The 26,559-nt window shown below is 48.8% G+C and overlaps 1 protein-coding gene across 1 annotated transcript; it reads left to right on the forward strand.

The window, feature by feature from the left end:
- Positions 1-1,839: 1,839 nt before the first annotated feature.
- UBIAD1 (UbiA prenyltransferase domain containing 1) lies at positions 1,840-24,559 on the forward strand. The gene is made up of 2 exons (XM_003936029.4): positions 1,840-2,702; positions 14,262-24,559. Exons 1-2 carry the CDS (start codon positions 2,174-2,176, stop codon positions 14,747-14,749), a joined length of 1,017 nt encoding a protein of 338 aa, XP_003936078.2. The 5' UTR covers positions 1,840-2,173; the 3' UTR covers positions 14,750-24,559.
- The last annotated feature ends 2,000 nt before the right edge of the window (positions 24,560-26,559 follow it).

Consider the following 26,559-nt stretch of genomic DNA (forward strand, 5'->3'; position numbering starts at 1 on the left):
CCTGGCAACAGAGTGAGACTCTGTCTCAAAAGAAAAAAATGAAAGAGATATGTCAGAACTTCACTAGTTTGTCAAGGCCACGAGCGACTTATTTGCTCAACTGGATAATAATTTTCCAATACTGGAAGAATATTTCCTCAAAGTTTTGGTGCTATTTTCTCTCTCTCTCTCTCTCTGTCTCTCTCTCTCTCCTCTCTCTCAGTGTAGTGGTGTGATCTTGGCTCACTGTAGCCTCTGCCTCCCGGGTTCAAGCAATTCTCCTGCCTCAGCCTCCCAAGTAGCTATGATTACAGGAATGCATCACCATGCCTGGCTAATTTTTTTTTTTTTTTTGAGACGGGGTCTTGCTCTGTCTACCAGGCTGGAGTCCATTGGCACGTTTTCGGCTCACTCTGCAATCTCCATCTCCCAGGTTCAAGCAATTCTTCTGCCTTAGCCTCCCGAGTAGCTGGGATTACAGGTGCTTGCCACCATGCCTGGCTAATTTTTGTACTTTTAGTAGAGAAGGGTTTCACCATGTCAGCCAGGCTGATCTCGAATTTCTGACCTCAAGTGATCCTGCCTGCCTCCCCTTCCCAAAGTGCTGGGATTACAGGTGTGAGCCCCCATGCCCCGCCTGCACTTTTAAGTTTAACCAGTATTAGTAACATTTTCTCCACTACTTTCTTAAGTCTAGACGACTTAGCAGTTATCAAGCATTTGCTGATTTGGGTGGTATGAATTCTCCCACCATGGGCAGATTTTAAGTGGCCGAAGGATGTCACTCAATGAAAAGCTCAGAAGTGAGCAGTGGCACATCATAAGAGTGTTTCCAGGGTGCAGATATGATAGACATCAGAGTGTCTGATATGAGAGACATCAGGCGCTCAATAAATGCATAAGTAATTTATTAGCATGAATAAATTAATGACTCCTACTTCGTGAATGAAAGTGCCGGGCAAGTCCTAAAGCGGCACGCCTTTGAGTTTCTTTGTTTTTGAGACGCAGTTTTTTGAGGCCGAGTCCGCCCCTGTCCAGGAGCTCTGTCGTCCAGGCTGGAGTGCCGTGGCATGATCTCGGCTCACTGCAACCTCCGCCTCCCGAGTTCAAGCGATTCCTCTGCCTTAGCCTCCCGAGTAGCTGGGATCACAGGCGTACGCCACCAAGCCGGGATACTTTTTTTTATTTTAGTAGAGACGGGTTTCACCGTGAGAGCTAGAATGGTCACGATCTCCTGACTTCGTGATCCGCCCGCCTCGGCCTCCCAAAGTGCTGGAATTACAGGCCTGAGCCACCGCGCCCTGCCCGAGTTGTGCTTATGATGCTAAGAGAGGCAGCTTCCAGTGAGTCTGGAAATAGCAGCCGGGCCTGGTGCAAGCAGGAAAAGGGCGGGACCCTGGGGGGGGGTCCCCGCCCCGTCTCCGCCCCGTCCCCGCCCCCTCCCGCTCTGCTGCTCGCCCCTCACCTGTCCTCGCCCCACCCCTGGTCTGGCTACGCCCCTCCTCGGACCCTGCCCCGCCCCTCCCCTTCCTTCTCCCCACCTATGACCCGGTCCCTCCCCTCCTTGACCCCGCCCCACCTCTGATCCAGCCCCACCCCACTCCGCTTCTGGCCCGGCTCCGCCCCTTCTCGCCCTTCTCCCCGCCTCTGACCCCGCCCCGCCTCTGACCCGGCTCCAACCCCGCCCCGCTTTTGGCCCGGCTCTGCCCTTCCCCGCCCTTCTCCCCGCGTTTGAGCCGGCCCCGCCCCGCCCTGCCTCTTGCCCCGCCCCCACCGCCCTTCTCCGGCCTCTGGCTCGGCCCCGCCCCCTCCCGCCCGCCCACCAGCTCACCCTCCGGCCCGGCTCACGCTACCGGCACATGTTTCCGGGCGGACCTCCAGAGGCCGGCGCACAAGATGGCGGTCTTGGCGGCCTGAGGAAGGCGGCCGCGGCTCAGCCGTGGGCTCTAGCGCGGGGCTGGAGGCCGAAGACAGACTTCGTCCAGGTGACAGGTAGTAGGGGTGGTGACGTCAGGTCTCGTGGGGTGCAACACCCGCTTGCTGCTGCCCCCGGACCCTGCCGCCACACCAGTCCTGCCCCCGGACGGAACCGAAAGAAGGTCAGGCCCGGCTGCCCCGCCCCGTCCTTCCTTCCTCCGGGGCGGTCACTGCGCGTGGCTCACTTTAGAGTTTACTTCAACCACGTGGAGCTCCCATGGCGGCCTCTCAGGTCCTGGGGGAGAAGATTAACATCCTGTCGGGAGAGACTGTCAAGGCTGGGGACAGGGACCCGCTGGGGAACGACTGTCCCGAGCAAGATAGGCTCCCCCAGCGCTCCTGGAGGCATAAGTGCGCCTCTTACGTGCTGGCCTTGAGGCCCTGGAGCTTCAGTGCCTCACTCACGCCGGTGGCCCTGGGCAGTGCCCTGGCCTACAGATCCCACGGTGTCCTGGATCCCAGGCTCTTGGTGGGTTGTGCCGTGGCTGTCCTGGCTGTGCACGGGGCCGGTAATTTGGTCAACACTTACTATGACTTTTCCAAGGGCATTGACCACAAAAAGAGTGATGACAGGACACTTGTGGATCGAATCTTGGAGCCCCAGGATGTTGTCCGGTTCGGAGTCTTCCTCTACACGTTGGGCTGCTTCTGTGCCGCTGGCCTCTACTACCTGTCCTCTCTGAAACTGGAACACTTGGCCCTCATCTACTTTGGAGGCCTGTCTGGCTCCTTTCTCTACACAGGAGGTAAGACATGGCCTGTCCTGTGTGCTACAGGCCTTAGTCGCATCTACTGGAAACCGCTGCTTTGCAGAGGAGTTATAGGGATGCCAAAGGTGCCTTTCTAAATTAGGCCACCTTACTTAAAATCTATAATTGTGGGTCACGTGAATGTTTTGAAACAGTGATTTGAGAAGATCCTGGCTTGACTTATGGACGTAGGGCATGACTCAAAAATTTATATGGACATTTATTTTATTTTAAGATGGAGTCTTGCTCTTGTAGCCCAGGCTGTAGTGCAGTGGCATGATCTCAGCTCACTGCAACCTCCACCTCCCGGGTTCAAGCAATTCTCCTGCCTGAGCCTCCCGAGTAGCTGGGATTACAGATGAGCGCCACCACGCTGGGCTAATTTTTTTTTTTTTTTTTTGAGATGGAGTTTCAATCTTGTTGGCCAGCTGGAGTGCAATGGCTCCGTCTTGACTCACTGCAGCCTCTGCCTCCTGGGTTCAAGCGATTCTCCTGCCTTAGCTTCTTGAGTAGCTGGGATTACAGGTGGGTGCCACCATGCCCGGCTACTTTTTTGTATTTTTAGTGGGGATGGGTTTCTCCGTGTTGATCAGGCTGGTCTCGAACTCCTGACCTGAGGTGATCTGCCTGCCTCATCCTCCCAAAGTGCTGGGATTACAGATGTAAGCCACTGCATCTGGCAGTTTTTGCATTTTTAGTAGTATATTTGTAGTAGAGATGGGGTTTCACCATGTTGGCCACCTGGTCTTGAACTCCTGGCCTCGTGATCCTCCTGCCTCAGCCTCCCAAAGTGCTGGGATTACACGCATGCCCGGCCAGGACATATTTTTTTTTTTTTTTTTTTTTTTTTTGAGACAGAGTCTTGCTCTATCGCTCAGGCAAGAGTGCAGTGGCACGATCTTGGCTCACTGCAACCTCTGCCTCCCGGGTTCTAGTGATTCTTCTGCCTCAGCCTCCTGAGTAGCTGGGACTACAGGCATGTACCACCACGCCTGGCTAAATTTTGTGTTTTTAGTAGAGACAGGGTTTTACCATGTTGGCCAGGCTGGTCTTGAACTCTAGACCTCGTGACTCGCTTGTCTTGGCCTCCCACAGTGCTGGGATTACAGGTGTGAGCTAATGCGCGCGGCCTATGTGGACATTTTTTGTGTCTCATTTTCTTTTATCACTCATACTTTATAATGCCATAGTTTTAAGTATTAGTAGACTTAAATTTGAAGAGTTCAAAATGATATACCTAATTACTTCTAGCTAGTTTCCTAGATGACTTCTTGCAGAAGGCTGATTAAGGTAGTGATGGGCAGGTGGGTAAGTCCTATTTATTGAGCACCTGTTAATGTGCCAGGCACTGCTCTATGTGAACACATCAGTCACAGATCTCCGCCCTTGTGAAACTTATATATTGTCATGAGAAGAGACAGAAAGTAAAAATAGAAAATGAGAATTAGGATGACCAACATCCTGGTTTGCTTAGGACTAAGGTGATAGGATTAAGTGGGATGTGTGACTTCTGATGCTAAAACCAGGAAAGTTCCTGGTCAGCCAGGTTGAATTGATCACCCTGATTATAGTGTATGAAAGATGATAAGTGCTACAGGGAAAAAAAAGTAGAGCAGGCCAGATGCGGTGGCTCGTGCCTGTAATCCCAGCACTTTGGGAGGCCAAGGCGGGCAGATCACAAGGTCAGGAGATTGAGACCATCCTGGCTAACACAGTGAAACCTCATCTCTACTGAAAATATAAAAGAGTAGCTGGGCTTGGTGGCACGTGCCTGTAGTCCCAGTTATGGAGGCTGAGGCAGAAGAATTGCTTGAATCCAGGAGGTGCAGGTTGCAGTGAGTCGAGATTGTGCCACTGCACTCCAGGGCAACAGAGCTAGACTCCATCTCAAAAAAAAAAAAAGTAGAGCATAAAAAGGGGACACAGATTACTATTTTAAGTAGTTTGATCAGGGTAGACTTCATCAAAAAGGTAACATTTGGATGAGTGCAGTGACTCATGCAATCCCAACCCTTTAGGAGGCTGAAGCTGGAGGATCGCTTGAGACCAGGAGTTGAAGACCAGCGTGGGCAACATAGACCCCAATCTCTACAAAATATAAAATAAAAAATATTAACTGGGCATGGTGGTGCATGCCTATGGTCCCAGCTACTTTGGAAGCTGAGTGGGAGAATTGCTTGAATCCAGGAGGTCAAGGCTGCAGTGAGCCCTGATCACACCACTGCACTCCAGCCTGAGCGACAGAGTGAGACTCTGCCTCAAAAACAAAACAAAACAAAACAAAACAAAACAAAACAAAATGTAGTATTTGAGTTAGATTGAAGGAGGTAAGAGATGAGGGAGTTGGCCAAGCAGGTATCTGAGAGAGGAGCGTTTCAGGAAAAGGAACAGGAAGTGCCATAGGCCATCAGGCAGCAATGTATCCAAAGAGTTTACAGAGCAGCAAGGAGTCCAGTGTGTGAATGAAGGACAGGGTAAAGGAGGGTAAAGTAAGAGAAGTATGTTTGGGGAGGGTAGGGAGGCACACGGGTTGTATAGACCTTGTAGGTCTGGTCTTGGCTCTGGAATGGAGGAGCCACTTCAGGATTTTGAGCAAGGGAGTGATGTGATATGACGTAATTTGTTGGTTTGTTTTTTGAGATGGAGTCTTGCTCCGCTGCCCAGGCTGGAGTGCAATGGCACAGTCTCAGCTCACTGTAACCTCCACCTCTTGGGCTCCAGTGATTCTCCTGCCTCAGCCTCCTGGGTAGCTGGGATTATAGGAATGCACTGTCGTGCCCAGCTAATTTTTGTATTTTTACTAGAGATGGGATTTCACTATGTTACCCAGACTGTCCTTGAACTCCTGACCTCAGGTGATGCACCTGCCTTGGCCTCCGAAAGTGCTGGAATTACAGGCATGAGCCACTGCGTCCTGAGTAGCATGAGCTACTCAGGAGGCTGAGACAGGAGTGTTGCTTGAGCCTGGGAGACAGAGGTTGCAGTGAGTTGAGATCATGCCACTGCCCTCCAGCCTAGGCAACAGAGTGAGACTCTGTTTCAAAAAAAAAAAAAAAAAGACTAACTTTAATCTCAAATTGTATATCCATTTACCTTTTTTTTTCTTTGAAGATGGAGTCTTGCTCTGTCGCCCAGGCTAGAGTGCAGTGGTGCGATCCTGGCTCACTGCAACCTCCGCCTCCTGGGTTCAAGCTATTCTCCTGCCTCAGCCTTCTATGTAGCTGGAATTACAGGCACCTGCCACTGTGCCTGGCTAATTTTTGTATTTTTTAGTAGAGACGGGGTTTCACCCTCTTGGCCAGGCTTTTCTCGTACTCCTGACCTCCTGATCTGACTGCTTCTGCCTCCCAAAGTGCTGGGATTACAAGCGTGAGCCACCGTTCCTGGCCACCCTTTTTTTTGTTTTGTTTTTTTAAGATGCAGTCTCACACTGCCACCTGGGCTGGTGTTTAGTGGCGTGATCTTGGCTCACTGAAACCTCCGCCTCCAGGATTCAAGTGATTCTCCTGCCTCAGCCTCCGGAGTAACTGACATTACAGGTGCCTGCCACCACAGCCAGCTAATTTTTTGTATTTTTAGCAGAGACAGGGTTTCACCGTGTTGGCCAGGCTGATCTCAAACTCATAACTTCAAGTGATCCACCTGCCTTGGCCTCTCAAAGTGCTGGATTTATAGTCATGAACCACCACACCCTGCCAATACCTGCTACTTTGTAAATAATTTCTTTTTTTTTTTTTTTTTTTTTTTTGGGACGGAGTTTCGCTCTTGTTACCCAGGCTGGAGTGCAGTGGCGCGATCTCGGCTCACCGCAACCTCCGCCTCCTGGGTTCAAGCAGTTCTCCTGCCTCAGCCTCCTGAGTAGCTGGGATTACAGGCACGCGCCACCAGGCCCAGCTAATTTTTGCATTTTTAGTAGAGACGGGGTTTCACCTTGTTGACCAGGATGGTCTCAATCTCTCGACCTCATGATCCACCCGCCTCGGCCTCCCAAAGTGCTGGGATTACAGGCGTGAGCCACCGCGCCCGGCCTTTTCCCATTTCAGTTATTTTCTTTCTTTTTTTTTTTAAAGATGGGGTTTCACCATGTTGGTCAGGCTGGTCTTGAACTCCCAACCTCAGGTGATCCACCCGCCTTGGCCTCCAAAGTGCTTGGATTACAGGCGTGAGCCACCACGCCCGGCCTGTAAATAATTTCAACTGCAGCTCTCTTTCACTTAGCAAGATGGATAAAGCTGGCCATTTCTGTTTTCTTTTTTTTTTCCTTTTTTTTTGTTTGAAATGGGGGTCTTACTCTGTCACTCAGATCTCAGCTCACTGCAACTTCCGCCTCCTGGGCTCAAGCTATCCTCCTGCCTCAGTCTCCTGAGTAGCTAGAACTACACGCGTGTGCTACCGTACCCGGTTAATTTTTTGTGTTTTTTGTAGGGACAGACTTTCAACATGTTGTCCAGGCTGGTCTTGAACTGCTGGCCTTGAGTAATGTGCCCGCCTCAGCCTCCCAAAGTGCTGAAATTACAAGACGGGAGCCAACCCTGTTTTCTTTCTCGAGATTTTTACTCTTTAGAACCACACATGCTTCTACTGCCATCTGATACTTCTCACCATGTTTTCATCTTGTAAACCTGAATTCTATTCCAAGTGCTCCAAGTTTATGTTTAAATGACAGCACCTTAACAAGAGAAAAAAAATCGGGTTGCATTTTTCCTTCTGTTGCCTGAAAACATAATGGGTGTACATATATTAAATATATTGTTAAAAAAGTCCAGGTCATGTTTCCCAGCTGGAATTCTTTTATTTAATGTATGGGTATTTTGCATTGTGGTATTTGATCAAGACATTAACATGAATAGGAGTTTGTTGCTATAAGACAAATTTGAGATCCACTAAAATTAATTATTGTATGTTTGTCCTTCTGGTGGCTATGGAAGCTTCATATTTCCTTTGGACATCATTAGACATCTTAGCTCTTGAAGTACAACTTTATTGCTATATGAATTTTGTCATTTTGCTAACACTGGTATGCTCTGGGCATCTTCCATCCCACTGGAGTTATTCCATTCATATTAATTTTTGTTACAAATCTAATTGATGGAGGAACTTCTGGGTATTTAGGTCCACTTTCTACTTTCTCTCTCTCCCTCTTTTTTTTTTTTTTTTTTTGAGATGGTATCTTGCACTGTCACCTGGGTGGGAGTGCAATGGCAAAATCTTGGCTCACTGCAGCCTCTGCCTCCCAGGTTCACACAGTTCTCCTACCTTAGCCTCCCAAGTAGCTGGGATTACAGGCGCACACCACCACGCCTGGCTAACTTTCTGTATTTTTAGTACAGATAGGGTTTCACTGTGTTGGCCAGACTGGTCTCGATCTCCTGACTGCGTGATACATCTGCCTTGGCCTCCCAAAGTGCTGGGATTATAGGCATGAGCCATCACGCCCAGCCTGTACTCTCTTTTCATAATTTACCCTTGATGGCCCAATAATCATGCCTGTCCATCTTGTAAATACCATATCGTCATCATCTTCAAGGCCCCAGTTTATGGTACCATTGCCTATCAATAGTTGTATAAGCATAACTCAGATGTTGTGACCTGAGAACTGGAAGATACTAAATGGAGTGATGTCATCATGTAAGAAGGGGAAGGCAGGGGGTAGAACAAGTTTTGGGGGAAAAGCAGGAGATTGACTTCATGGTTTTGTTTTGTGTTTGAGACAGAGTCTTGCTCTGTTGCCCAGGCTGGAGTGCAATGGCGTGCTCTTGGCTCACTGCAACCTCTGCCTCCCAGGTTCAAGTGATTTTCCTGCCTCAGCCTCCCAAGTAGCTTGGATTACAGGCATGCACCACCATGCCTGGCTAATTTTTTTTTTTTTTTTTTTTTTTTTAAGACAGAGTCTGGCTCTGTCACCAGGCTGAGTACAGTGGCATGAACTCAGCTCACTGCAACCTCCACCTCTTGGGTTCAAGCGATTCTCCTGCCTCAGCTTCCTGAGAAGCTGGGACTGCAGGCATGCATCACCACGCCCAGCTAATTTTTTTTTTCTTTTTTTAAATCAGAGACAGAGTTTCACCACATTGGCCAGGATGGTCTTTTCGGCCTCCTAAAGTGCTGGGGTTATAGGCATGAACCACCACGCCCGGCCTGATTTTGTATTTTTAGTAGAGACAGGGTTTCACCATATTGGTCAGGCTGGTCTTGAACTCCTGACCTCAGGTGATCCACCCTCCTTGGCCTACCAAAGTGCTGCGATTACAGGTGTGAGGCACTGTGCCTGGCCAACTTTGGATATCTTAATGTCTATTAGATCACCTAACAGAGATGTCAAATGGGTAGTTCAAGTTTAGAGAAGTGTGGGCTGGAGATTACATATTTGGGAGTCATTGGTCTATAGGTGAAGTTGTAGTACTGGGTGAGGTCATTAGGGGAGGGAGTGTTGGTAGGAAATTCAGTGCTGGTCTGAGCCCTGGGACACTCTCACGTTAGAGGTGGGAGAAGAAAAGGCACAGGTAAACAGAATGTGAGCAAGTGTCCAGAGGATTAAGAGGAAAACCAAAAGGCTGTGGTGGCTTGGCAGCCAATTGCAAAAAGTTGAGTGAAGGCAATCAGTGAGGTGCTGTAATAGAAAGTACAGGGTGGTGGTGAAGGGAAGAGGCTCTCTTTGTGAAAGTGACATTTAAACTAGGACTTGAAGATGAAAGGATAAGGAGCTGGCCATAGGGCAGAATTGGAGTCTGATTGCGATACTGAGTCCTCCAGGCCTGAAGGACCAAGTACAAATGTAGTGGATGTGACATCGGCTAGAATCTACTGAAAGGTCTGTGTGATCCAGAGAGGGCATGAGACATAGTTGGAGAGGTAGGCAGGGGCCGTGTCATGGTGACCTTAATGAGTCCTACTCCCCAACCTCTAGGGCTCCGTCCTTGGACCTCTTTTGTCTATCTCCACGTACTCCCTTGGCGATTTTAGCTTATGGTTTCGGATGCCATCTGTTAAGCTAGTGACTCTTAAACTCCAGACCCATGTCTAACTTCTTACCCAGCAACTTCTAGAATTGTCTCACAGACATCTCAAGCTTAACATGTCTGAGACCAAATTCTTGATCTTCTCCCCAAGGAAACCTGCTTCACCCACAGCTTTTTCTCCATTTGACTCAGTGGCAGCTTCATCCTAGTTCTTCAGGCCAAAAGCCGTGGGCATCTTCCTTGACTTGACATCTCACATCTAGTTCATCAGCAAATTCTCTTGACTCTCCTTTCCAAATGCGTGTAGGATCTGACCATGTCTCACCATCTCCAGCCACCACTGTGGTATCTCTCCCTGGATTTTTTTTGACAGGCTCCCAACCAGTCTCTTTGCATCTGTTCTGGTCCTGTTCAGGCTGTTCCCTACTCAGCCACCAGAGTAATTCTGTTAAAATATGGGGCAGCCCTGTCAGTCCTGCTCAGAACTCTCCAGTGACTCCCATTTCGCTCAGAATAAAGGTCAGGGTCTTTACAGTGACACCCCCTGCCCCAGGGCCCTACATTCTTTGCCCATCCTTTGCTCTCCTCCTTTCTTCCTGCTCACCCTGGGCCAGCCACACTGCCCTCCTTTCTGGTCCAGGAGCATGCCCGGCCCCTCCTGCCCCTCAGGCCCCTCCTGCCCCTCAGGCCCCTCATGTCCCTCCCTCAGGTCCTTCGTAGATGCAGCTCCCTCTGTTTTAAATGCTTTTCCTGCTTCTAACAGTGTGGTTCACTTTCTCACCTCCTTCACCTATTAGCCCAAATGTCAGCTGCTTAGTGAGGCCTTGCTTTCTACCTTGCTTAAAATCACACACCCACTCCATGCCCTCACCTGATACTCCCCCTGCTGCTCTTCCCTGCGTTAGTTTTCTTCATGTTACTTTCTAATGTGCCATATAAAGTACTTAATTGGTTAATTATCTTCCCCCTTAGACTGCAAGCTCCTTCCCTGCAATCAGGGATTTCTGTCCCTATTCGTAGCTAAACCCCTAGCACCCAGAGCTGTGCCTGGCATGTAATATTACTTAATAAATATTCATCGAATGAAGAAATGGGAAGGCATTGAAAACTATTGAGCAGAATAGTGTCATAATCTGGTTTAGGATTTTTTAAACATTGACTTTTATTGACATGTAATTGACACACAGTAAAATACACAGATCTTTAGTGTTGCAGCTTGATGAATTTTGACAAATGTATACAGTTGCATAACCCACGCCCTTGTCATCCTGCAGAACACTTCCTAGAGCTTCTTGCCTGTCAATCCCACGATCCCTGCCTGCATCCAGAGGCAGGAAAAGAACCATTGTTCTGATTTCTCTCACTTAGATTAGTTTTGCCTTGTCATATAAATAGAACCATTCAGTATGGACTGTCTATGTATGTATATGTATTTATTTTTAGTCTGAGCTCTTACATCTGGCTTCTTTTGCTCAGCGTGATGTTTTTGTTCCATTGCGGTGTTGTGTGTATCAGTAGTTCCTTTTTTTGCTGAGTAGCATTCTTTTGTAACATACTACAACTTATTTATCCATTCTCCTGTTCAGGGACATTTGGATTGCTCCCATATTTTGGCTGTTACGAATGAACATTCATGTTCAGGTGTTTGGGGATATTTGTTTTCATTTTTCTTGGGTAAATGCCCAGGAGTGGAACTGCTGGGTCACAGGGCAGATGATGTTTAATTTTATGAGAAACTGCCAAACTTTTCTGAAGTGGTTGTACTTCTTTACACTTCCACCAGCAAGAGTTCCAGTTGCTCTGGGTCTTGCCAATTTTTTGATTTATGTCTTAGCAAATTCTTTCTGGCTGCTATGTAGAGAACCGGTCCAGTATTGCGCTGTGTAAGCTCAGAAGCTCATTCGGAAAATGGGGTTGGGAGAGGAAGAATCACTAAAAAGAAACTCCCAGATGGGCCACATCTCTGAATCAGGTGGAGCACTTGAGCCTTGGGCTATGTGTCAAACACTAGGAAATGACTTTCTCCCCAAGGGGTCTACTGTTTGCTTGTGTCAGATATCCAGATCTTTCTCCTTCCCAGAGTGGGTTGTGCTTGGTTTTGTGGTGGGGATAGAGATCTTTGCTCAACCTTGCTTACATTGCTTTTTGCCAAGTGATCTGAGGAGGTGTTCTTGGAGAATCCAGCCAAAAGTCAAGTCTGTAGTGCTGTTGCATTTTCTTCATAGCCAGAGCCCTGGAGTTGCTTGGGGAGCTGAGAAAACAAGCACAGGAGTGGGCAGCTGTAGAGGAACCGGCTAGCGCTGTGCTGGGAGTGTTCCTGCCCAGCATCTTCATTGGGCGGTGTAGTTCTTTAAATGTGTGAGATACTGCAAGAGACATCAATTTACTAATTCAGAGCTGGAGCTGGTGTTCTGCTTGAGGGAACATCCCCCTGGAGGGCATGTCCTCATGCAACCTAATTATTTATTAAAACATGGCTTGTTACAAAAATTGTCCAAATAGAAGGAAAAACAACATGGCTTGAGGTGCAGAATTAGCTTGCTGGGTGTTGGAGAGGTCAGTGGCCATGTCTTAATTCCCTTCCCTGGGGACACTTTGTTCTAAAGAACGAAGGGTACGTAATTAGCACCAAAGAACCGCAGTTGCTGATGTGAAGGTGAATTTGGGCTGGATCTTGTTCCATAGCTGCCATGGCTTTTGAGCATCTAAAGACCATTGTTATCTGTCATTCTATTTTATTTTGATTCCTCTGGGAAGTGGGAACATCTGTCATTTTAGACTAGTTAAAATGCCTAACCGGAGCTTTATTTTCTGATCCTGAGTCCTATCTCGTAGCTTGGTTAGAACTCGAGTTTGGTAAGCTTCTGTAGCAATAGATGCATGCGTCACCTCCCTCAGTGAGCACCTCGACCCATTCAATACTGCTTTACCTGTTTCAGTCTGAGTGGGAGATTTTTCCTGACCTTGGTCCCAAATTCTAGGTGCTTGTTACTGTAGCTCTGTGTTCAGTTTGGCCCTTGTGCCAAGTATTGGGGAGTAAGCTGTGACCAAGCCAGACACATGTCCTGCCCTCATGGAGCTTACAGTTTAGCAAGAAAGGTAGAGAGTAATTCAAAGCATGATGAAGTTTATGAGCGTGGCAGGCAGATTGCCATGGGAGCATATTGCAAGGGGATCAAATGTGGCTTAGGGGTGAGGGGAGGTGGTCCTGGGAATGGTCTTTACAGTCTTAAAGGGTGAGTAGAGTTAGCCAGGCCAAGGGAGAGGTGTCTGACGGCTCTGGTGGACTGGAAGAAGTCTGTGTGAAGTGGGGAGGAGAGCTCAAGGTGAGGCAGGAGAGGTTGGGCTGGACCACAGGTGAGCCATGTTAAAGACCTGGGACTTCTATCCCCAGGATGAGTTGCTGATAAGGGTTTAAGTGTGTTTGGGGAGAAGGTGGTCAGATTCGTATTTTTAAAGGTTCACTTCAACTCCTTTTTAGAGATTAGATAAGGGACTGGGAGGAGGGGGGTGATGAGATTGGAAGCTGATAGACCAATTTGGAAGATGCTGCAGGGTCCCAGGCATCAGATGACCGTGAGGTAGATTTGGGAATGGGGTCAGGGGGATGGAGTGTGGCCCTGCAGATGGAGAGAATGGGCAGGTTTGAAGGAAGTGGGTTAGACAGGCTTTGAAGTAGATGAGCAGGACAAAAGCAGGAGTTAGGGATGGTTTAGTTTCAACTTCATGGGAGCCAGAGAAGGGAAGCAGCATTATGACTCTCCTGTCCTCGCTGTTTTGCGTATTGCAGGGGTAGAAGTTTAGGGACCCTGAAATTTCACTGAGATTCACTGGGTTTTTTTTTTGAGACAGAGTCTCACTCTGTCGTCAGGCTAGAGTGCATGATCTGGCGTGATCTCGGCTTACTGCAATCTTTGCCTCCTGGGTTCCAGCGATTCTCCTGCCTCAGCCTCCTGAGTAGCTGGGACTACAGGTGTGTGCCACCACGCCTGGCTAATTTTTGTATTTTTTAGTAGAGATGGGGTTTCACCATATTGGCCAGGCTGGTCTTGAACTCCTGACCTCGTGATCCGCCCACCTTGGCCTCTGAAAGTACTGGGCTTACAGGCATGAGCCAGCATGCCTGGCCTTCACTGGGGGTTTTTAAAGCCAGAAGATGCCTTTAGATTTAGGGAAAGGAAGTGGAAAAGTAGAAGCCCGGGGTGGCTGTTCTTTGAGGGACTGATCTCATGGTGTCTTGCAGGAGTTGGTGAAGGGCGAAAGACAGCAAAGAACTGGATTGTAAGACTCATTGAACTAAGAGTGTAGTGTGTGCCCGGTGTGCTGTGTTGCAGAGCTCTGTTGGGGAACAGTAGGAAGGGAAATGGTATGAACTTGAGAAGAGGGACTTGAGGCCTCATTGGGCATTCTCTCAGCACCTGTGTCATTGGAGAAGAAATCAGGATTTGCTCTGTGGGGTTAAAGGATGAAATGAGTGCCCACCTGCACAGTCTAAGGATTTACCATTCCCAGCCAGAAGTGGCCTGCCTCTTCACTGAATAGTGCCTAAATTTCTAGCCTTGGTCTCACACCAACTCTCTGGATTTTCTGGCCGCAGGAATTGGATTCAAATACGTGGCTCTGGGAGACCTCATCATCCTCATCACTTTTGGCCCGCTGGCTGTGATGTTCGCCTACGCCGTCCAGGTGGGGTCCCTGGCCATCTTCCCACTGGTCTATGCCATCCCCCTTGCCCTTAGCACCGAGGCCGTTCTCCATTCCAACAACACCAGGGACATGGATTCCGACCGGGAGGCTGGCATCGTCACACTGGCCATCCTCATCGGCCCCACGTTCTCCTACATTCTCTACAACACGCTGCTCTTCCTGCCTTACCTGGTCTTCAGCATCCTGGCCACGCACTGCAGCATCAGCCTGGCGCTCCCCCTGCTCACCATTCCCATGGCCTTCTCCCTTGAGAGACAATTCCGAAGCCAGGCCTTCAACAAACTGCCCCAGAGGACTGCCAAGCTCAACCTCTTGCTGGGACTTTTCTACGTGTTTGGCATCATTCTGGCACCAGCAGGCAGTCTGCCCAAACTTTAAGGGGACCAGTAGCTCCCCCCATGACATATCCCCGTTTCTTAGAATGTATTGAAGTCAGAGCCTCTGAGGAAGGAATGTGATTTGGCGGTCAGGGTACTAAGCATAGTGGGAACTCCCACCTTTTAAAAATTGTTTTTGTGTTCTTAAAGATAATATGTTGTTTTTCTGTTTTGTTTTTTTCCCCATTTTATGGGGAATTTAAAAATCGTTCTTGTATTAGAAGGTGAATTGGACGCATGGTCCTTGTTTTATTAATAATTTCCACTAGAGGGTGTTCTCAGGTCATTTTGCAGTGAAGTTCTTCTTTGTTTAGTACAAAATGTCTTCGGACTTTGTGAAGGAGCTGCCCAGTTTGGCCTCCTCTCCCGAAAAGGCCCTAATAACTAGGCAGAGTGTCGTCCTGCTTTCTCGGTCTTGTATGATGTGGTATGATTGGTGTCAGGCCTCACTAACACAGGGGCTACCTGTCTCTTACTCTTAGCACCCGTGTCTTGCGGCATGCTGCCTGAGAGAGAGTCCCTCATTAACAGCCTGTGTGGCTGTCAGCTTTTTGCCTGCATAGTGATTCCGGTCTTTTGTTCCTTTCACTTATTGCCACAGTTGAGGAAAAGTGTCAGATTACTCTGCAGAAAGACAGTCAAGCCCGGGACTGGGAAGAAAAAAAAACCACCCTGGAGGCAATGGAGAAGATCACTGCTTTTGGATAGAAATCAGTAGGGTGGCTGTTTTCCCTTTATTGTATCTACCAGAGTGACAGGAAGGACTCTCAGCCCTTTCAGTAACTATCAGGAGCCCTGAAACGGTAGAGTCGCTGCCATCCTTGTGGGATACTGAAAGCCCAGAGGGCTTTTCCCTCTGGATTGCATCTTCTGATGTTCTCCATGCCCACCCTCCACCTCTCCACCTCTGTGTTGTTCCCATTTGTGTATTTCCCATCTGTGGAGCAAGACTATTTGAGCAATAGCTTAGCAGCCAGTCCGGGACAGCTGCCACTTTCCACAGAGCCACAGGATGGGCAGAGCAGGGATCCAGTGAATGACTAGCCAGTGGATAAGCAAGTCCTGACCTCTGTTCAGCCAGAGTGATGGGCCCTAACAGTGAAGGGGCTGTGTCTTCATCCCTGAAGACATGTGCAGTATTGACCCTGCCTCTCCCCGAGACTTTGTGGAAAGATAGTTGAGGGCTTCAGTGAGGTCACACCCAGAGTGGGGCGGTTCCAGCATTTATCCTGGCTACGTGTCATTGCATTGCCTGTGAAGTGTAATTACGAGGCCAGGATTGCTCGGTTGCATTTGATCCAGGACTAAAATAGATTGAAAACGGTCGTCATTGTTTTTTCTTGTGATTATAGCCATTCTCGTAGGTATTTCAAGGTCTTGGCCTGCAGAAAATAATGTAAGAACTAGTTCTTAATCTTTCAGATCCAAGCTCATGATGATGTGGAACCTCGAGTTTGAATTGATTGACTTACTTGGAAAAAAACATGTTTGAAAATTGCAGCCGGGCGCGGTGGCTCAAGCCTGTAATCCCAGCAATTTGGGAGGCCGAGGCGGGTGGATCATGAGGTCAAGAGATCGAGACCATCCTGGTCAACGTGGTGAAACCCCGTCTCTGCTAAAAATACAGAAAATTAGCTGGGCATGGTGGCACGTGCCTGTAATCCCAGCTACTCAGGAGGCTGAGGCAGGAGAATTGCCTGAACCCAGGAGGCGGAGGTTGCGGTGAGCCGAGATCGCACCATTGCACTCCAGCCGGGTAACAAGAGCGAAACTCCTTCTCAAAAAAAGAAAAAAGAAAATGGCAAAAGTTCCTCTAAAGTTAAATCAAAGGTGGTTTGTCTAGCAGACAGCCAGAATCTTCTGATGGCGGGTAGAGTCCAGGGATAAGGAGAGAAAGATGACCCTTCTCCCCTGTGCTTCCCAGCACCATTTTCGTTTCATACTAGGCTTGTGGCTTTTTGGTGCTCACAGGGGTTTTGCCTTCTGACCTCTCCTTGGAGTGGGCCATTCTCATGCAGGGCTCACCCTGAGGCTGGAGGACCACTGGCTCCCTGCGTCCACGCACCACGCATGCCCTGGTGGTCACTCCCATCCGGGCTTCCAGCTCTGCACTGTGCCCCGGTGCAGATTTTAATGCATATTTTTATATATCAGTGTTCCCCAAGGCCAAATTTGGTGCCAGGTTTTATATGCAGGTCACTGTAATTTATATTATGTCCCCTGCATCAATGAAGGTTTTCTTTAGACTTCTTAATTAAAAAAAGAAGGAAGAAAGTGTTCGTCAGTGGTCTGGCTTCTGGTTTTTGCTTTCTTCATGCTTATTGTCAGATTGTGAACTCTGATTTGTAAGTCTCAGGGAGACCAAGGCAGAGACATTGGACATTCAGGCTGTGGGGTGGGGCAACTGGTGTTTGGTGATGAGTTTGGGTAGGGTTTGACCAGATTCAAGGGGCCTTTAGAAATGGCAGTGGGACTGGGCATTTACAGCAATTTGTGAGGGCAAGGTGAGAGGATCACTTGAGCCCAGGAGTTCGAGACCAGCCTAAGTAACATAGTAAGACTCCATCTCTACAAATTTAAAAAAAAAAAAAAAAAAAATTAGCTGGGTGTAGTGGTGTGTTCCTGTAGTCTCAGCTACTCAGGGGGCTGAGGTGGAAGGATCGCTTGAGCCTGGCAGGTCGAGGCTGCAGTGAGCTATGATCACACAACTGCACACCAGCCTGGGCAACAGAACGAGACCCTGTCTCAAAAAAAAAAAAAAAAGCATTGGGGACTCCATGTAGCTACAATGGATTTGCCAAGAGCCAGACAGCAGTCAGGCCAGATTAACCTCCTTTCATTTCATTTTTCTTTTGCTTGATAGGGTCACTGTGCTGATAGATGGAGAACATGAGGTAGATTGAGTACATTTGGGTTTCAGCTAGGCATTGGACAATATATCCTATGAACAAGGCAGAGAGATATGTGGGATGGATAACAGTGGAATTAGATAAATTCCTGAGAGACTGAACAGGCGGTGGGAGAGCTCACTGATCAGTGTGTCAGTGTCAGCTGGGAAGGAGCCCTCAGCACTTGGAGCTCTGTCCTCTGCCCTTTGGTCAGCTGGATTCAACACCTGTTATTAATGACTCGGATTAGGCAGCCAAAATAGAAGATTTCATGAACCTTGGAGGAGGAGCTTACAAAATGACTGACAATTAGGAGTCTCATAAATCAAAAGGCTGCTTTGATGGATCAAAAGAAAAATGTAGTGTGAATAAATACAAAGCAATACACTGGGGTCCCAAAAATCCACGGCATGAATATCAGAGAGAAGGAGAGCCACGGTGTGACAGCCATGGAGATACAGGGGTATGAGTTTTCTCAGTGACTCTGGAATCTGACACTTGCCTTTCTTAATTTCTTTTTTTCTTTCTTTTTTTTTTTTTTTTTGAGACCAAGTCTCAGTGTTGCCCAGGCTAGAATGGAGTGACACGATCTCGACTCACTGCGACTTCTGCCTCCCAGGTTCAAAGCCATTCTCTTGCCTCCCCAGTAGCTGTGATTACAGGCACTCACCACCACATCAAGCTAATTTTTGTATTTTTAGTAGAGATGGGGTTTTACCATGTTGGCCAGGCTGGTCTTCAACTCCTGACCTCAGATGATCCACCCATGTGGGCCTCCCAAAGTGCTGGGATTATAGGCGTGAACCACCGTGTCCTGCTGCCTTTATTTCTTTGAGTCAGATTTATTCTGCTCCCCAGTCAGGTGGCTGGAAATTCAATGCCCACTACCTCTTGAGCACCCTCCTGTCTGTGATAATCCAAGACTCCTGGCCTCTCTGGGGCCAGATCCAGGAGTTTGTGCTTACCATCTGTGAGGTCACCTCTCTACTACTGGATGCTGGCGTTTGGCCCTGGAATCTGCCCTTGTCTTGGACACTGTTCCTCTAGAAGGGTTCAGGATGCCCCTCCCTGGTGACAAGTACCAGTGGGGCACTGGTTCCTGCTACTCCAGTCACATTTCTGTCCAGTCTTGGACACTACCATTCTACTTATGATGTCCATCCACCTCCCGTACTCAAAGCATTTCCCTTCTTCCCTATCCTTTGCAGGGCCTTCGCTGAATCCCACCCAGGGGACCTTTGGAATCTCTGGCTTCTTCTGGAGTCAGGTGGGAAAAGAGGAATATGACATATGTTGTCTAATGCTTCCATTACTCCTATATTAAAACCAACACCAGGCCAGGTGCTGTGGCTCATGCCTGTAATTCCAGCACTTTGGGAGGCCAAGGCGGGTGGATCACTTGAGGTCAGGAGTTTGAGACCAGCCTGGCGAACATGGTGAAACTTTGTTTACAAAGAAATACAAAAGTTAGCTGGGTATGGTGGTGTGCGCCTGTAATTGTAATCCCAGCTCCTCGGGAGGCTGAGGCAGCAGAATCGCTTGAACTGGGAAGCAGAGATTGCAGTGAGGCGAGATCACAGCACTGAACTCCAGCCTGGGCAACAGAGCGGGACTCTGTTTCCTAAAGAAGTAAATTAAAATAAAACCAACACCTGAGCCTTTGACCTGGGCCAAAGCTTAGTCTGAGTCAGTAATGAACTCCAACTTCCATGCAGGGTAATGTGATCTGAAGTGGAATTAATAGAATTAGTGTCCAGAATAAGGAAGGCGGAAGTTCTGCCTGGGCTGGGGCCAGTCCTGGGCACTTTCTTCTTTCTTTTCTCTAGATATTAATGGAATCAGTGTGGTGAGAGATCAAGAACATGCTGTGGGTATAATGTGCTTGGATTTCAGCAAGGCATTTGACCACATGCTATGAAATATGGAATGGGGCTAAGCGAGGTAGCTCATGTCTGTCATCCCAGCACTTTGGGAGGTCAAGCCGCTGGATCACTTGAGGTCAGGAGGTCCAGACCAGCCTGGCCAACATGGCGGAACCCTGTCTCTACAAAAATACAAAAATTACTGGGGCTTGGGGATGTGCACCTGTAATCCCAGCTACTGGGGAGGCTGAGGTAAGAGAATCACCTGAACCCGGGAGGCAGAGGTTGCAGGGAGCCAAGATCGTGCCACTGCATTCCAGCCTCGGTGACAGAGCAAGACTTCGTCTCAAAAAAAAAAAAAAAAAAAAAAAAAAGGCTGGGCGTGGTGGCTCACACCTATAATCCTAGCACTTGGGAGGCCAAGGTGGATGGATCACCTGAGATCAGCAGTTTGAGACCAGCCTGGCCAACATGGTGAAACCCCATCTCTACTAAAAATACAAAAATTAGTTGGGTATGGTAGTGTACACCTGTAATCACAGCTACTTGGGAGGCTGAGGCAGGGGAATTGCTTGAACTCAGGAGGTGGAGGTTGCAGTGAGCTGAGATCAAGCCATTGCACTCCAGCCTGGGCAACAAGAGTAGGATGTTATCAACAAACTGGACCTTGTTCAGAATGTGGTTGGCAGATGCGTGGGGGTACATAAAGCCATGTCAGCCTGGAAAGGAGAGCCACAAGAGGGCTATCTTGGGGAAGTCAGGTTGGCTTTTTTTTTTTTTCCCCTCTTTTTCTTTCTTTTGTGTGTGGCTTCAAAGGGTAAAAACTAGGACCAATGGGTAGAAGTTATATGTCTCCAAGTTGAAGTTCTTAGATCAGGAAGCTTTTTTTTTTTTGAGACAAAGTTTAGCGCTTGTCACCCAGGCTGGAGTGCAGTGGTGCGATCTCAGCTCACTGCAACCTCTGCCTCTGGGGTTCAAGTGATTCTCTTGCCTCAGCCTTCTGAGTAGCTGGGACTATAGGCGCCTGCCACTACGCGCGGCTAATTTGTGTATTTTTAGTAGAGACGGAGTCTCACCATGTTGGCCAGGCTGGTTTTGAACTCCTGACCTCAAGCCATTCACATGCTTTGGCCTCCCAAAGTGCTGGGATTACAGGCATGAGCCACCATGCCCGGCCAGATCAGGAAGGTTTCTTAGCCGTTAGAGAAATCAGCAACTGGGATGTTCAAAATGTCCCAGTGGGGTGGTGAGTTCTTTGTGACTAGAGGCATTCAAGCAAAAAGATGATTCCTTGTCAGGAACATGGGCGTGACGAGTCACATCAGAGAGGCGTTGGATGAGAAGACCTCTAAGTTCTTCCAATCCTGTGATTCAGTTGTTCTGCTATTACAGGATTGTCTTTCAGACCTGCCCCAGGGGTTGGGAGGACAGAGTACAAGAGCCATGTTGACATTTCCTCTCCTTGATGTCAGATTGTTGACTATCTACCCATCGTGACAGGAACAGCTGTGATTGATATTCTTTTGTTAAAAGATTTTACACACACGCACACACACACACAAACGCATGCTCACAGAGTTGATTTTACCTCGAAAGCCCTTGAAGTGAGGGGATGACAGCTCCTGTCCTCTGAGCCCTGCGGACCACTCTGCTGCTAATGGACTGTCAGCCTCTTTCATTATGGGCTCCTGACTGTGCAGGCTGGTGTAAAGGAGTGCCTCTGGCAAGGACCTGGCACTTGGGTTCCAGCCAGTTGACATTTGTGATCTGCCCTTCTTCAAATTGGGACAGCCCTTCCACCGTGAGTGACCAAGCTAGGATGGCGAACGGTGGTGTAAACCGAGTTGGGTTCCTGCCTGAGGAGGGGACAGAGGCTGAGTTTGGACTCATCAGGAGGCTGGCAAACGGCTTCCCGGGGTTGGGGAAAAGCTGTAATTGCAAGACACAGACTCATTTCAGAAGATGCTGGAGCTCTGGGAGGAACAGTGAGGGCCTTGGACACACGCTGCCAACCAGGCTGAGTGGGGTAACACAGTTGGTCTGGGGCCCTTCTATGATGTTAATGCATCCCAAGGGGCAGAGCTCTGAGTGGTGTGATTCAAGGGCTCCTCCAACGTCCGCACTCCCATGCTCCTGCCATATCCTTGCCCATTTCTCCCCCAGCTTGGCTTAGAATTGCCTCCCATTACCATCACAAATAGGTTTAACAGGGAAGACAACAGCATGGCGTGCGTTACGCATCTATTAGTTTGTCAACATGTTTGTTACAGTTTGTCCCAGCAGGTGGTAGAACCAGAATATAAGGACCGTGTTTTCTTTTCTGGCCCATCTCAGCACTAGCAGTGTGTGGTGCAACAGAGCAGGCACTCGGTAACTGGTTGTTGAATGACTGAGTTACATGGGAGGGGCTGGATGCTCTCGGGCTGACTGAGAGGTGTGAGAGTTTGGACCACTACATCACATCAGCTGGCCAGCCCTGAACAGTAAAAATAGGTGAGTTCCATTTGGGGTTGAGAGTAGAGGAGAACCATGACAGTAACTCATTCTTCTTCTTCTTCTTATTTTTCTTCTTTTTTTTCTCTTTTCTTTTTCCTTTCTTTTTAAATTGCATTTTAGGTTTTGGGGTACATTTGAAGAACATGCAAGATAGTTGCATAGGTACACACGTGGCAGTGTGATTTGCTGCCTTCCTCCCCTTCACCTGTATCTGGCATTTCTCCCCATGCTGGATCTCCCCAACTCCCCACCCGCCATCTTATTATTTTTAGGAGGAAGTCTTGCTCTGTGACCCAGGCTGGAGTGCAGTGTCACGATCTCAGCTCACCACAACCTCCTCCTCCCAGGTTCAAGCGATTCTCCTGCCTCGGCCTTCTAAGTAGCTGAGACTACAGGCACCCACCACCACACCCTGCTAATTTTTGTATTTTTAGTAGAGACGGGGTTTCACCAGGTTGGCCAAGATGGTCTCAATCTCTTGACCTCGTGATCTGCCTGCCTCGGCCTCCCAAAGTGCTGGGATTACGGGCCTGAGCCACTGCACCCAGTCTGATGGCAGTAACTCTTAAGAGCTTTTAAGATCCAGCTCATATTCCTGGCACAGAGAAGTCTCTAAATAAATGTATTGGATGACTGGCCAAGGGAATGGCAGGAATAAAGACATCATTGGTTGAATACTCACTATGGACCAGGCACTGTTCTGATGCTTAAATACGTTCTTTTAGTGCTCATAACAACCCCACAAATGGGACATTAAGGTCTGTTTTTCATAAGAGAGGAAACAGGTTCAGGGAGATTATTAAGCTTGTCTAGGGTTATCCAGCTAGTAAGTGATAAAACCAAGATGCAAGTTCATTATAATTTTTCATTAAAAAATTGAGACAGGGTCTCATTATGTTGGCCAGGCTAGTCTTGAACTCCTGGCCTCAAGCAATCCTCCTATCTTGGCCTCCCAAACTGCTGGGACTACAGGCGTGAGCCACCGCACCCAGCCTTCAGCACAAACTGCTCCTCATCTCTCTGCTTGCCCTACAAGGCTTTGCATGTAAGGGACTCAATCCGTTGGTCTGCCCTTAGCTGCTCCCAGGTGTGTAAGTGATGGGGCCAGCTAGAGGCCTGCAGAGGGACCCATGCGTCCGTGCCAGGGAGGTGGTTTCCCATTAGGGTGGGATGGCGGCCTCCTGGCTGGCGGCATTCCCACCAACACCCCCAGGGGCCGGCTCTGTGGGGATAATAAATAAGCCTGTTGGTCTAACCTACGCTGGCTGGTTGGGCCAAAGTTACAAGTCAAAGTCTGCCCATCCCCAGATAATGGAGAGTAGCTCCTGCCTACCCGTGATGATGGAGGCAAAGGTCCTGTCTCAGGTTAAATTTATGCTATTTTCCCCTCATCTGTCTGTCTTCATTCGTCTCTTCTTTTCCAGTCCTCATCTAGCCCCTGAAGCAGAGTGCCCACATCACGAGCGTGGGAGCAGCAGTGCCCAAGCTCCCAGAAACTGCCCAGTGACCTGCATCCTAAACCTGCCTCCTGAGAATAGGGCTGGCCACCTTTGAGGAGAGGGAAGAGAGCCCCTTCCCGCCTCGGGGTGGGCAGCACCTGGACCTGATAGTTGTATGCGTGTTTGGGACACAGGATGCTCACTCTTTAGGTTCAGTGTGCTGTGTGGAGGGAGAGGAGGTTGACACATGTCAACCGTAGAATAATCAACCACCGCAGAACATCAAGGTAAAGATGGGCCTTCTGGGTATCAGGAAGGCTTCCAGGAAGAGGTGACAGTGAATGGTGATCGAGGTTACTAGGAAGAGGTGGCCATGAGAGGTGATTGTTTCATGGAAACAGGTGCTGATGGACAGCTCAATTCCCCCAGCTGGAGAAAGCCCTCCCCACCCCCCACCTTGTTGCTGCCTGAGAGAGTAAGACTCAGTTTTCTTTAATCTGCCTCTTTCGTCTGTGCAGTCAGAAAACTGGAGCATTGAGGCAGGTGTGCCAAGGGCACTCTGACCACTGCCAAGGTCAAAGCCTTCTGCAGAATGAAAACTCCGACACTTCCTTGCTGAGAAACAAACGAGAGAATGGCGGGGCGTTTAATCATCCACAGCTGCCAATACATAATCAAGATGAATGGCCTGGAGAGATGAGGTCCTGGAAAACATCTCGTGAAGCAGGGGCGCTGAGCCCGTGTCTCCTGTGAGTCGGGGGAGCCCCTCAGCTCTGGGCTGCATTGAAGCCAAGGGAATGCCAGGTGGGAGGCTCTCAGATTCAGGGGAGCTGCTGAGGGAGTTAGAAGTCACTATGGTGACCAATGAGGGCCTTCCAGCTGACACTTGCCTTGGCCAAACACCTTTACGGAGAGCCTGCTCTGCCCCAGGAGGCAAGATAAACGAGGCACGCCCCTGGCCCCTGGCCTTTGAGGACACGCAGTGAGCTAGTAGCAAAAGCTACCTCCATAAATTATCCTGCCATCTCAAATGTCAACATAGTAAAGCTCCTCTGAAGAACAGGCCACTCACAGCCATGTGTGAGACACAGAGGCACAAAGGCTGTGGGGGAATGAGGGCAGAAGAGATTAATTTCTCCATGTCCTTTGTTCCAGACCATCATCAATTCATTATCAACGACTAGATCGCCTCTGGCGCCATCTGCAGGTGGCTGCAAGACCACTCAATTTATTGAGCAAGTATTGTGTTAACGGGCAGTTGACTGAGCTCTGGGAAGTATAGTGGGAAATGAGACCTGATCCCTATCCTCGGGAAACTTACACTTTCCAGGGGACAGACAGACAAACAGGCATGCCTTATATTCATATCATTCCTGGAGCTTGACTGGTGAAGTGCAGAGTTTGGGCTTTCTAGCCTGGCAGCACTGGGTGGGTAGATCACTTACCCCCATGATATCTTCAGACAAGCTATGTAATCTCTCTGAGCTTCCAGTGTCTTCTCTGCGAGGGAGGATGATGGTATTTGCCTTGTAGGGTAATTCCGGGTTTAAATGAAGTAGTGCTCATAGAGTACTTAACATGGCGCCTGGCATGTGGTAGGCGTTTCATAAAGTGAGTTCCTCCCGGCCCAACACCCCTCCCCCCCACCTGGCTTTGTTTTGAGACAGGATTTCTCACTCTGTAGCCCAGGCTGGAGTAGTGGCACAATCATGGCTCACTGCAGCCTCAACCTCCCTGGGCCCAGGTGATCCTCCTACCTCAGCCTCCAGAGTAACTCAGACTATAGGCATGCACCATCATGCCCAGCTAATTTTTTTTTTTTTTAGACAGAGTCTTGCTCTGTCACCCAGGTTGTAGTGCAGTGACATGATCTTGGCTCACTGCAACCTTTGCCTCCCGGGTTCAAGGAATTCTCCTGCCTCAGCCTCCGGAGTAGCTGGGATTACAGGAATGTGCCAATACGCCGGGCTAATTTTTTTTGTATTTTTGGTAGAGACAGGATTTCACCGTGTTAGCCAGGATGGTCTCAAACTCCTGACCTTAGGTGATCCGCCCACCTCAGCCTCCCAAAGTGTTGGGATTACAGGCATGAGCCACCGCACCTGGCCTGATTTTTGTATTTTTTATAGAAACGAGGTTTCACCATGTTGCCTAGGCTGGTCTCCAACTCTTAGACTAAAGCAGTCTAGAGTTGCTTAGATGCCTGCCTTAGCCTCCCAAAGTGCTGAGATTACAAGCCTGAGCCACTGCTTCCAGCCCCCTTTCTTTTCTTATGGATGAATATTTTAGAATGTTGCTATTTTGTATAATCTCAGACTTTCCTACCAAAGGACAGAGTGTCCATGGTTGAGGGTCCATGTTCTTTCCAATACTCAGCACAGCGCCTGGTACATTCATTGATTCATTCAACAAACAAGTATTGAACACCTGATAAGTACCAGGAACTGTGGTAAAACTAGACATAGAAAATGAACAAGACTAGATCTCTGTGCTCTCAGAGCTGATATGATAGTAAGGAAGATAGAAAGAAACAACTATTCATTGTGAAACTCTGCTGTGGTTGGATGTTTGTGTCCCCCTCGATTCATATGTTGAAGCCTAATCCCCAGCATGACTGTATTAGGAGGTGGCAACTTTGGGAGGTGATTAGGTCATGAGAGTAGAGTCCTCATGAATAGGGTACTAGTGCCCTGGGCTGGGTGCGGTGGCTCACACCTGTAATCCCAGCACTTTGGGAGGCTGAGGAGGGCGGATCATGAGGTCAGGAGTTTGAGACCATCCTGGCCCATATCGTGAAACCCTGTCTCTACTAAAAATACAAAAACTAGCTGGGTGTACTGGCGCGCATCTGTAATCCCAGCTACTCGGGAGGCTGAGGCAGAAGAATCGCTTGAACCCAGGAGGCGAAGGCTGCAGTGAGTCAAGATCTTACCACTGCACTCCAGCCTGGGTGACAGAGCAAGACTCTGTCTCAAAAAAAAAAAAAAAAAAAAGATATTAGTGCCCTGATAAAAGCGACCTAGGGAGCTGCCTTACTCCTTCATCCATGGGAAGACACAGCTAGAAGGCGCTATGTATGAGCCAGAAAGGGGGCCTTCACCGAACCAAATCTGCGTTGGTTTTGGA

The sequence above is a fragment of the Saimiri boliviensis genome, chromosome 11 (assembly GCF_048565385.1).
Source record: "Saimiri boliviensis isolate mSaiBol1 chromosome 11, mSaiBol1.pri, whole genome shotgun sequence".
NCBI lineage: Eukaryota > Metazoa > Chordata > Mammalia > Primates > Cebidae > Saimiri > Saimiri boliviensis.

Coding starts and splice junctions, on each gene's coding strand:
- UBIAD1 (XM_003936029.4), top strand. CDS start 2,174: ATGGCGGCCTCTCAGGTCCTGGGGGAGAAGATTAACATCCTGTCGGGA. Junction 2,703..14,261: donor CTCCTTTCTCTACACAGGAG/GTAAGACATGGC, acceptor TTCTGGCCGCAG/GAATTGGATTCAAATACGTG.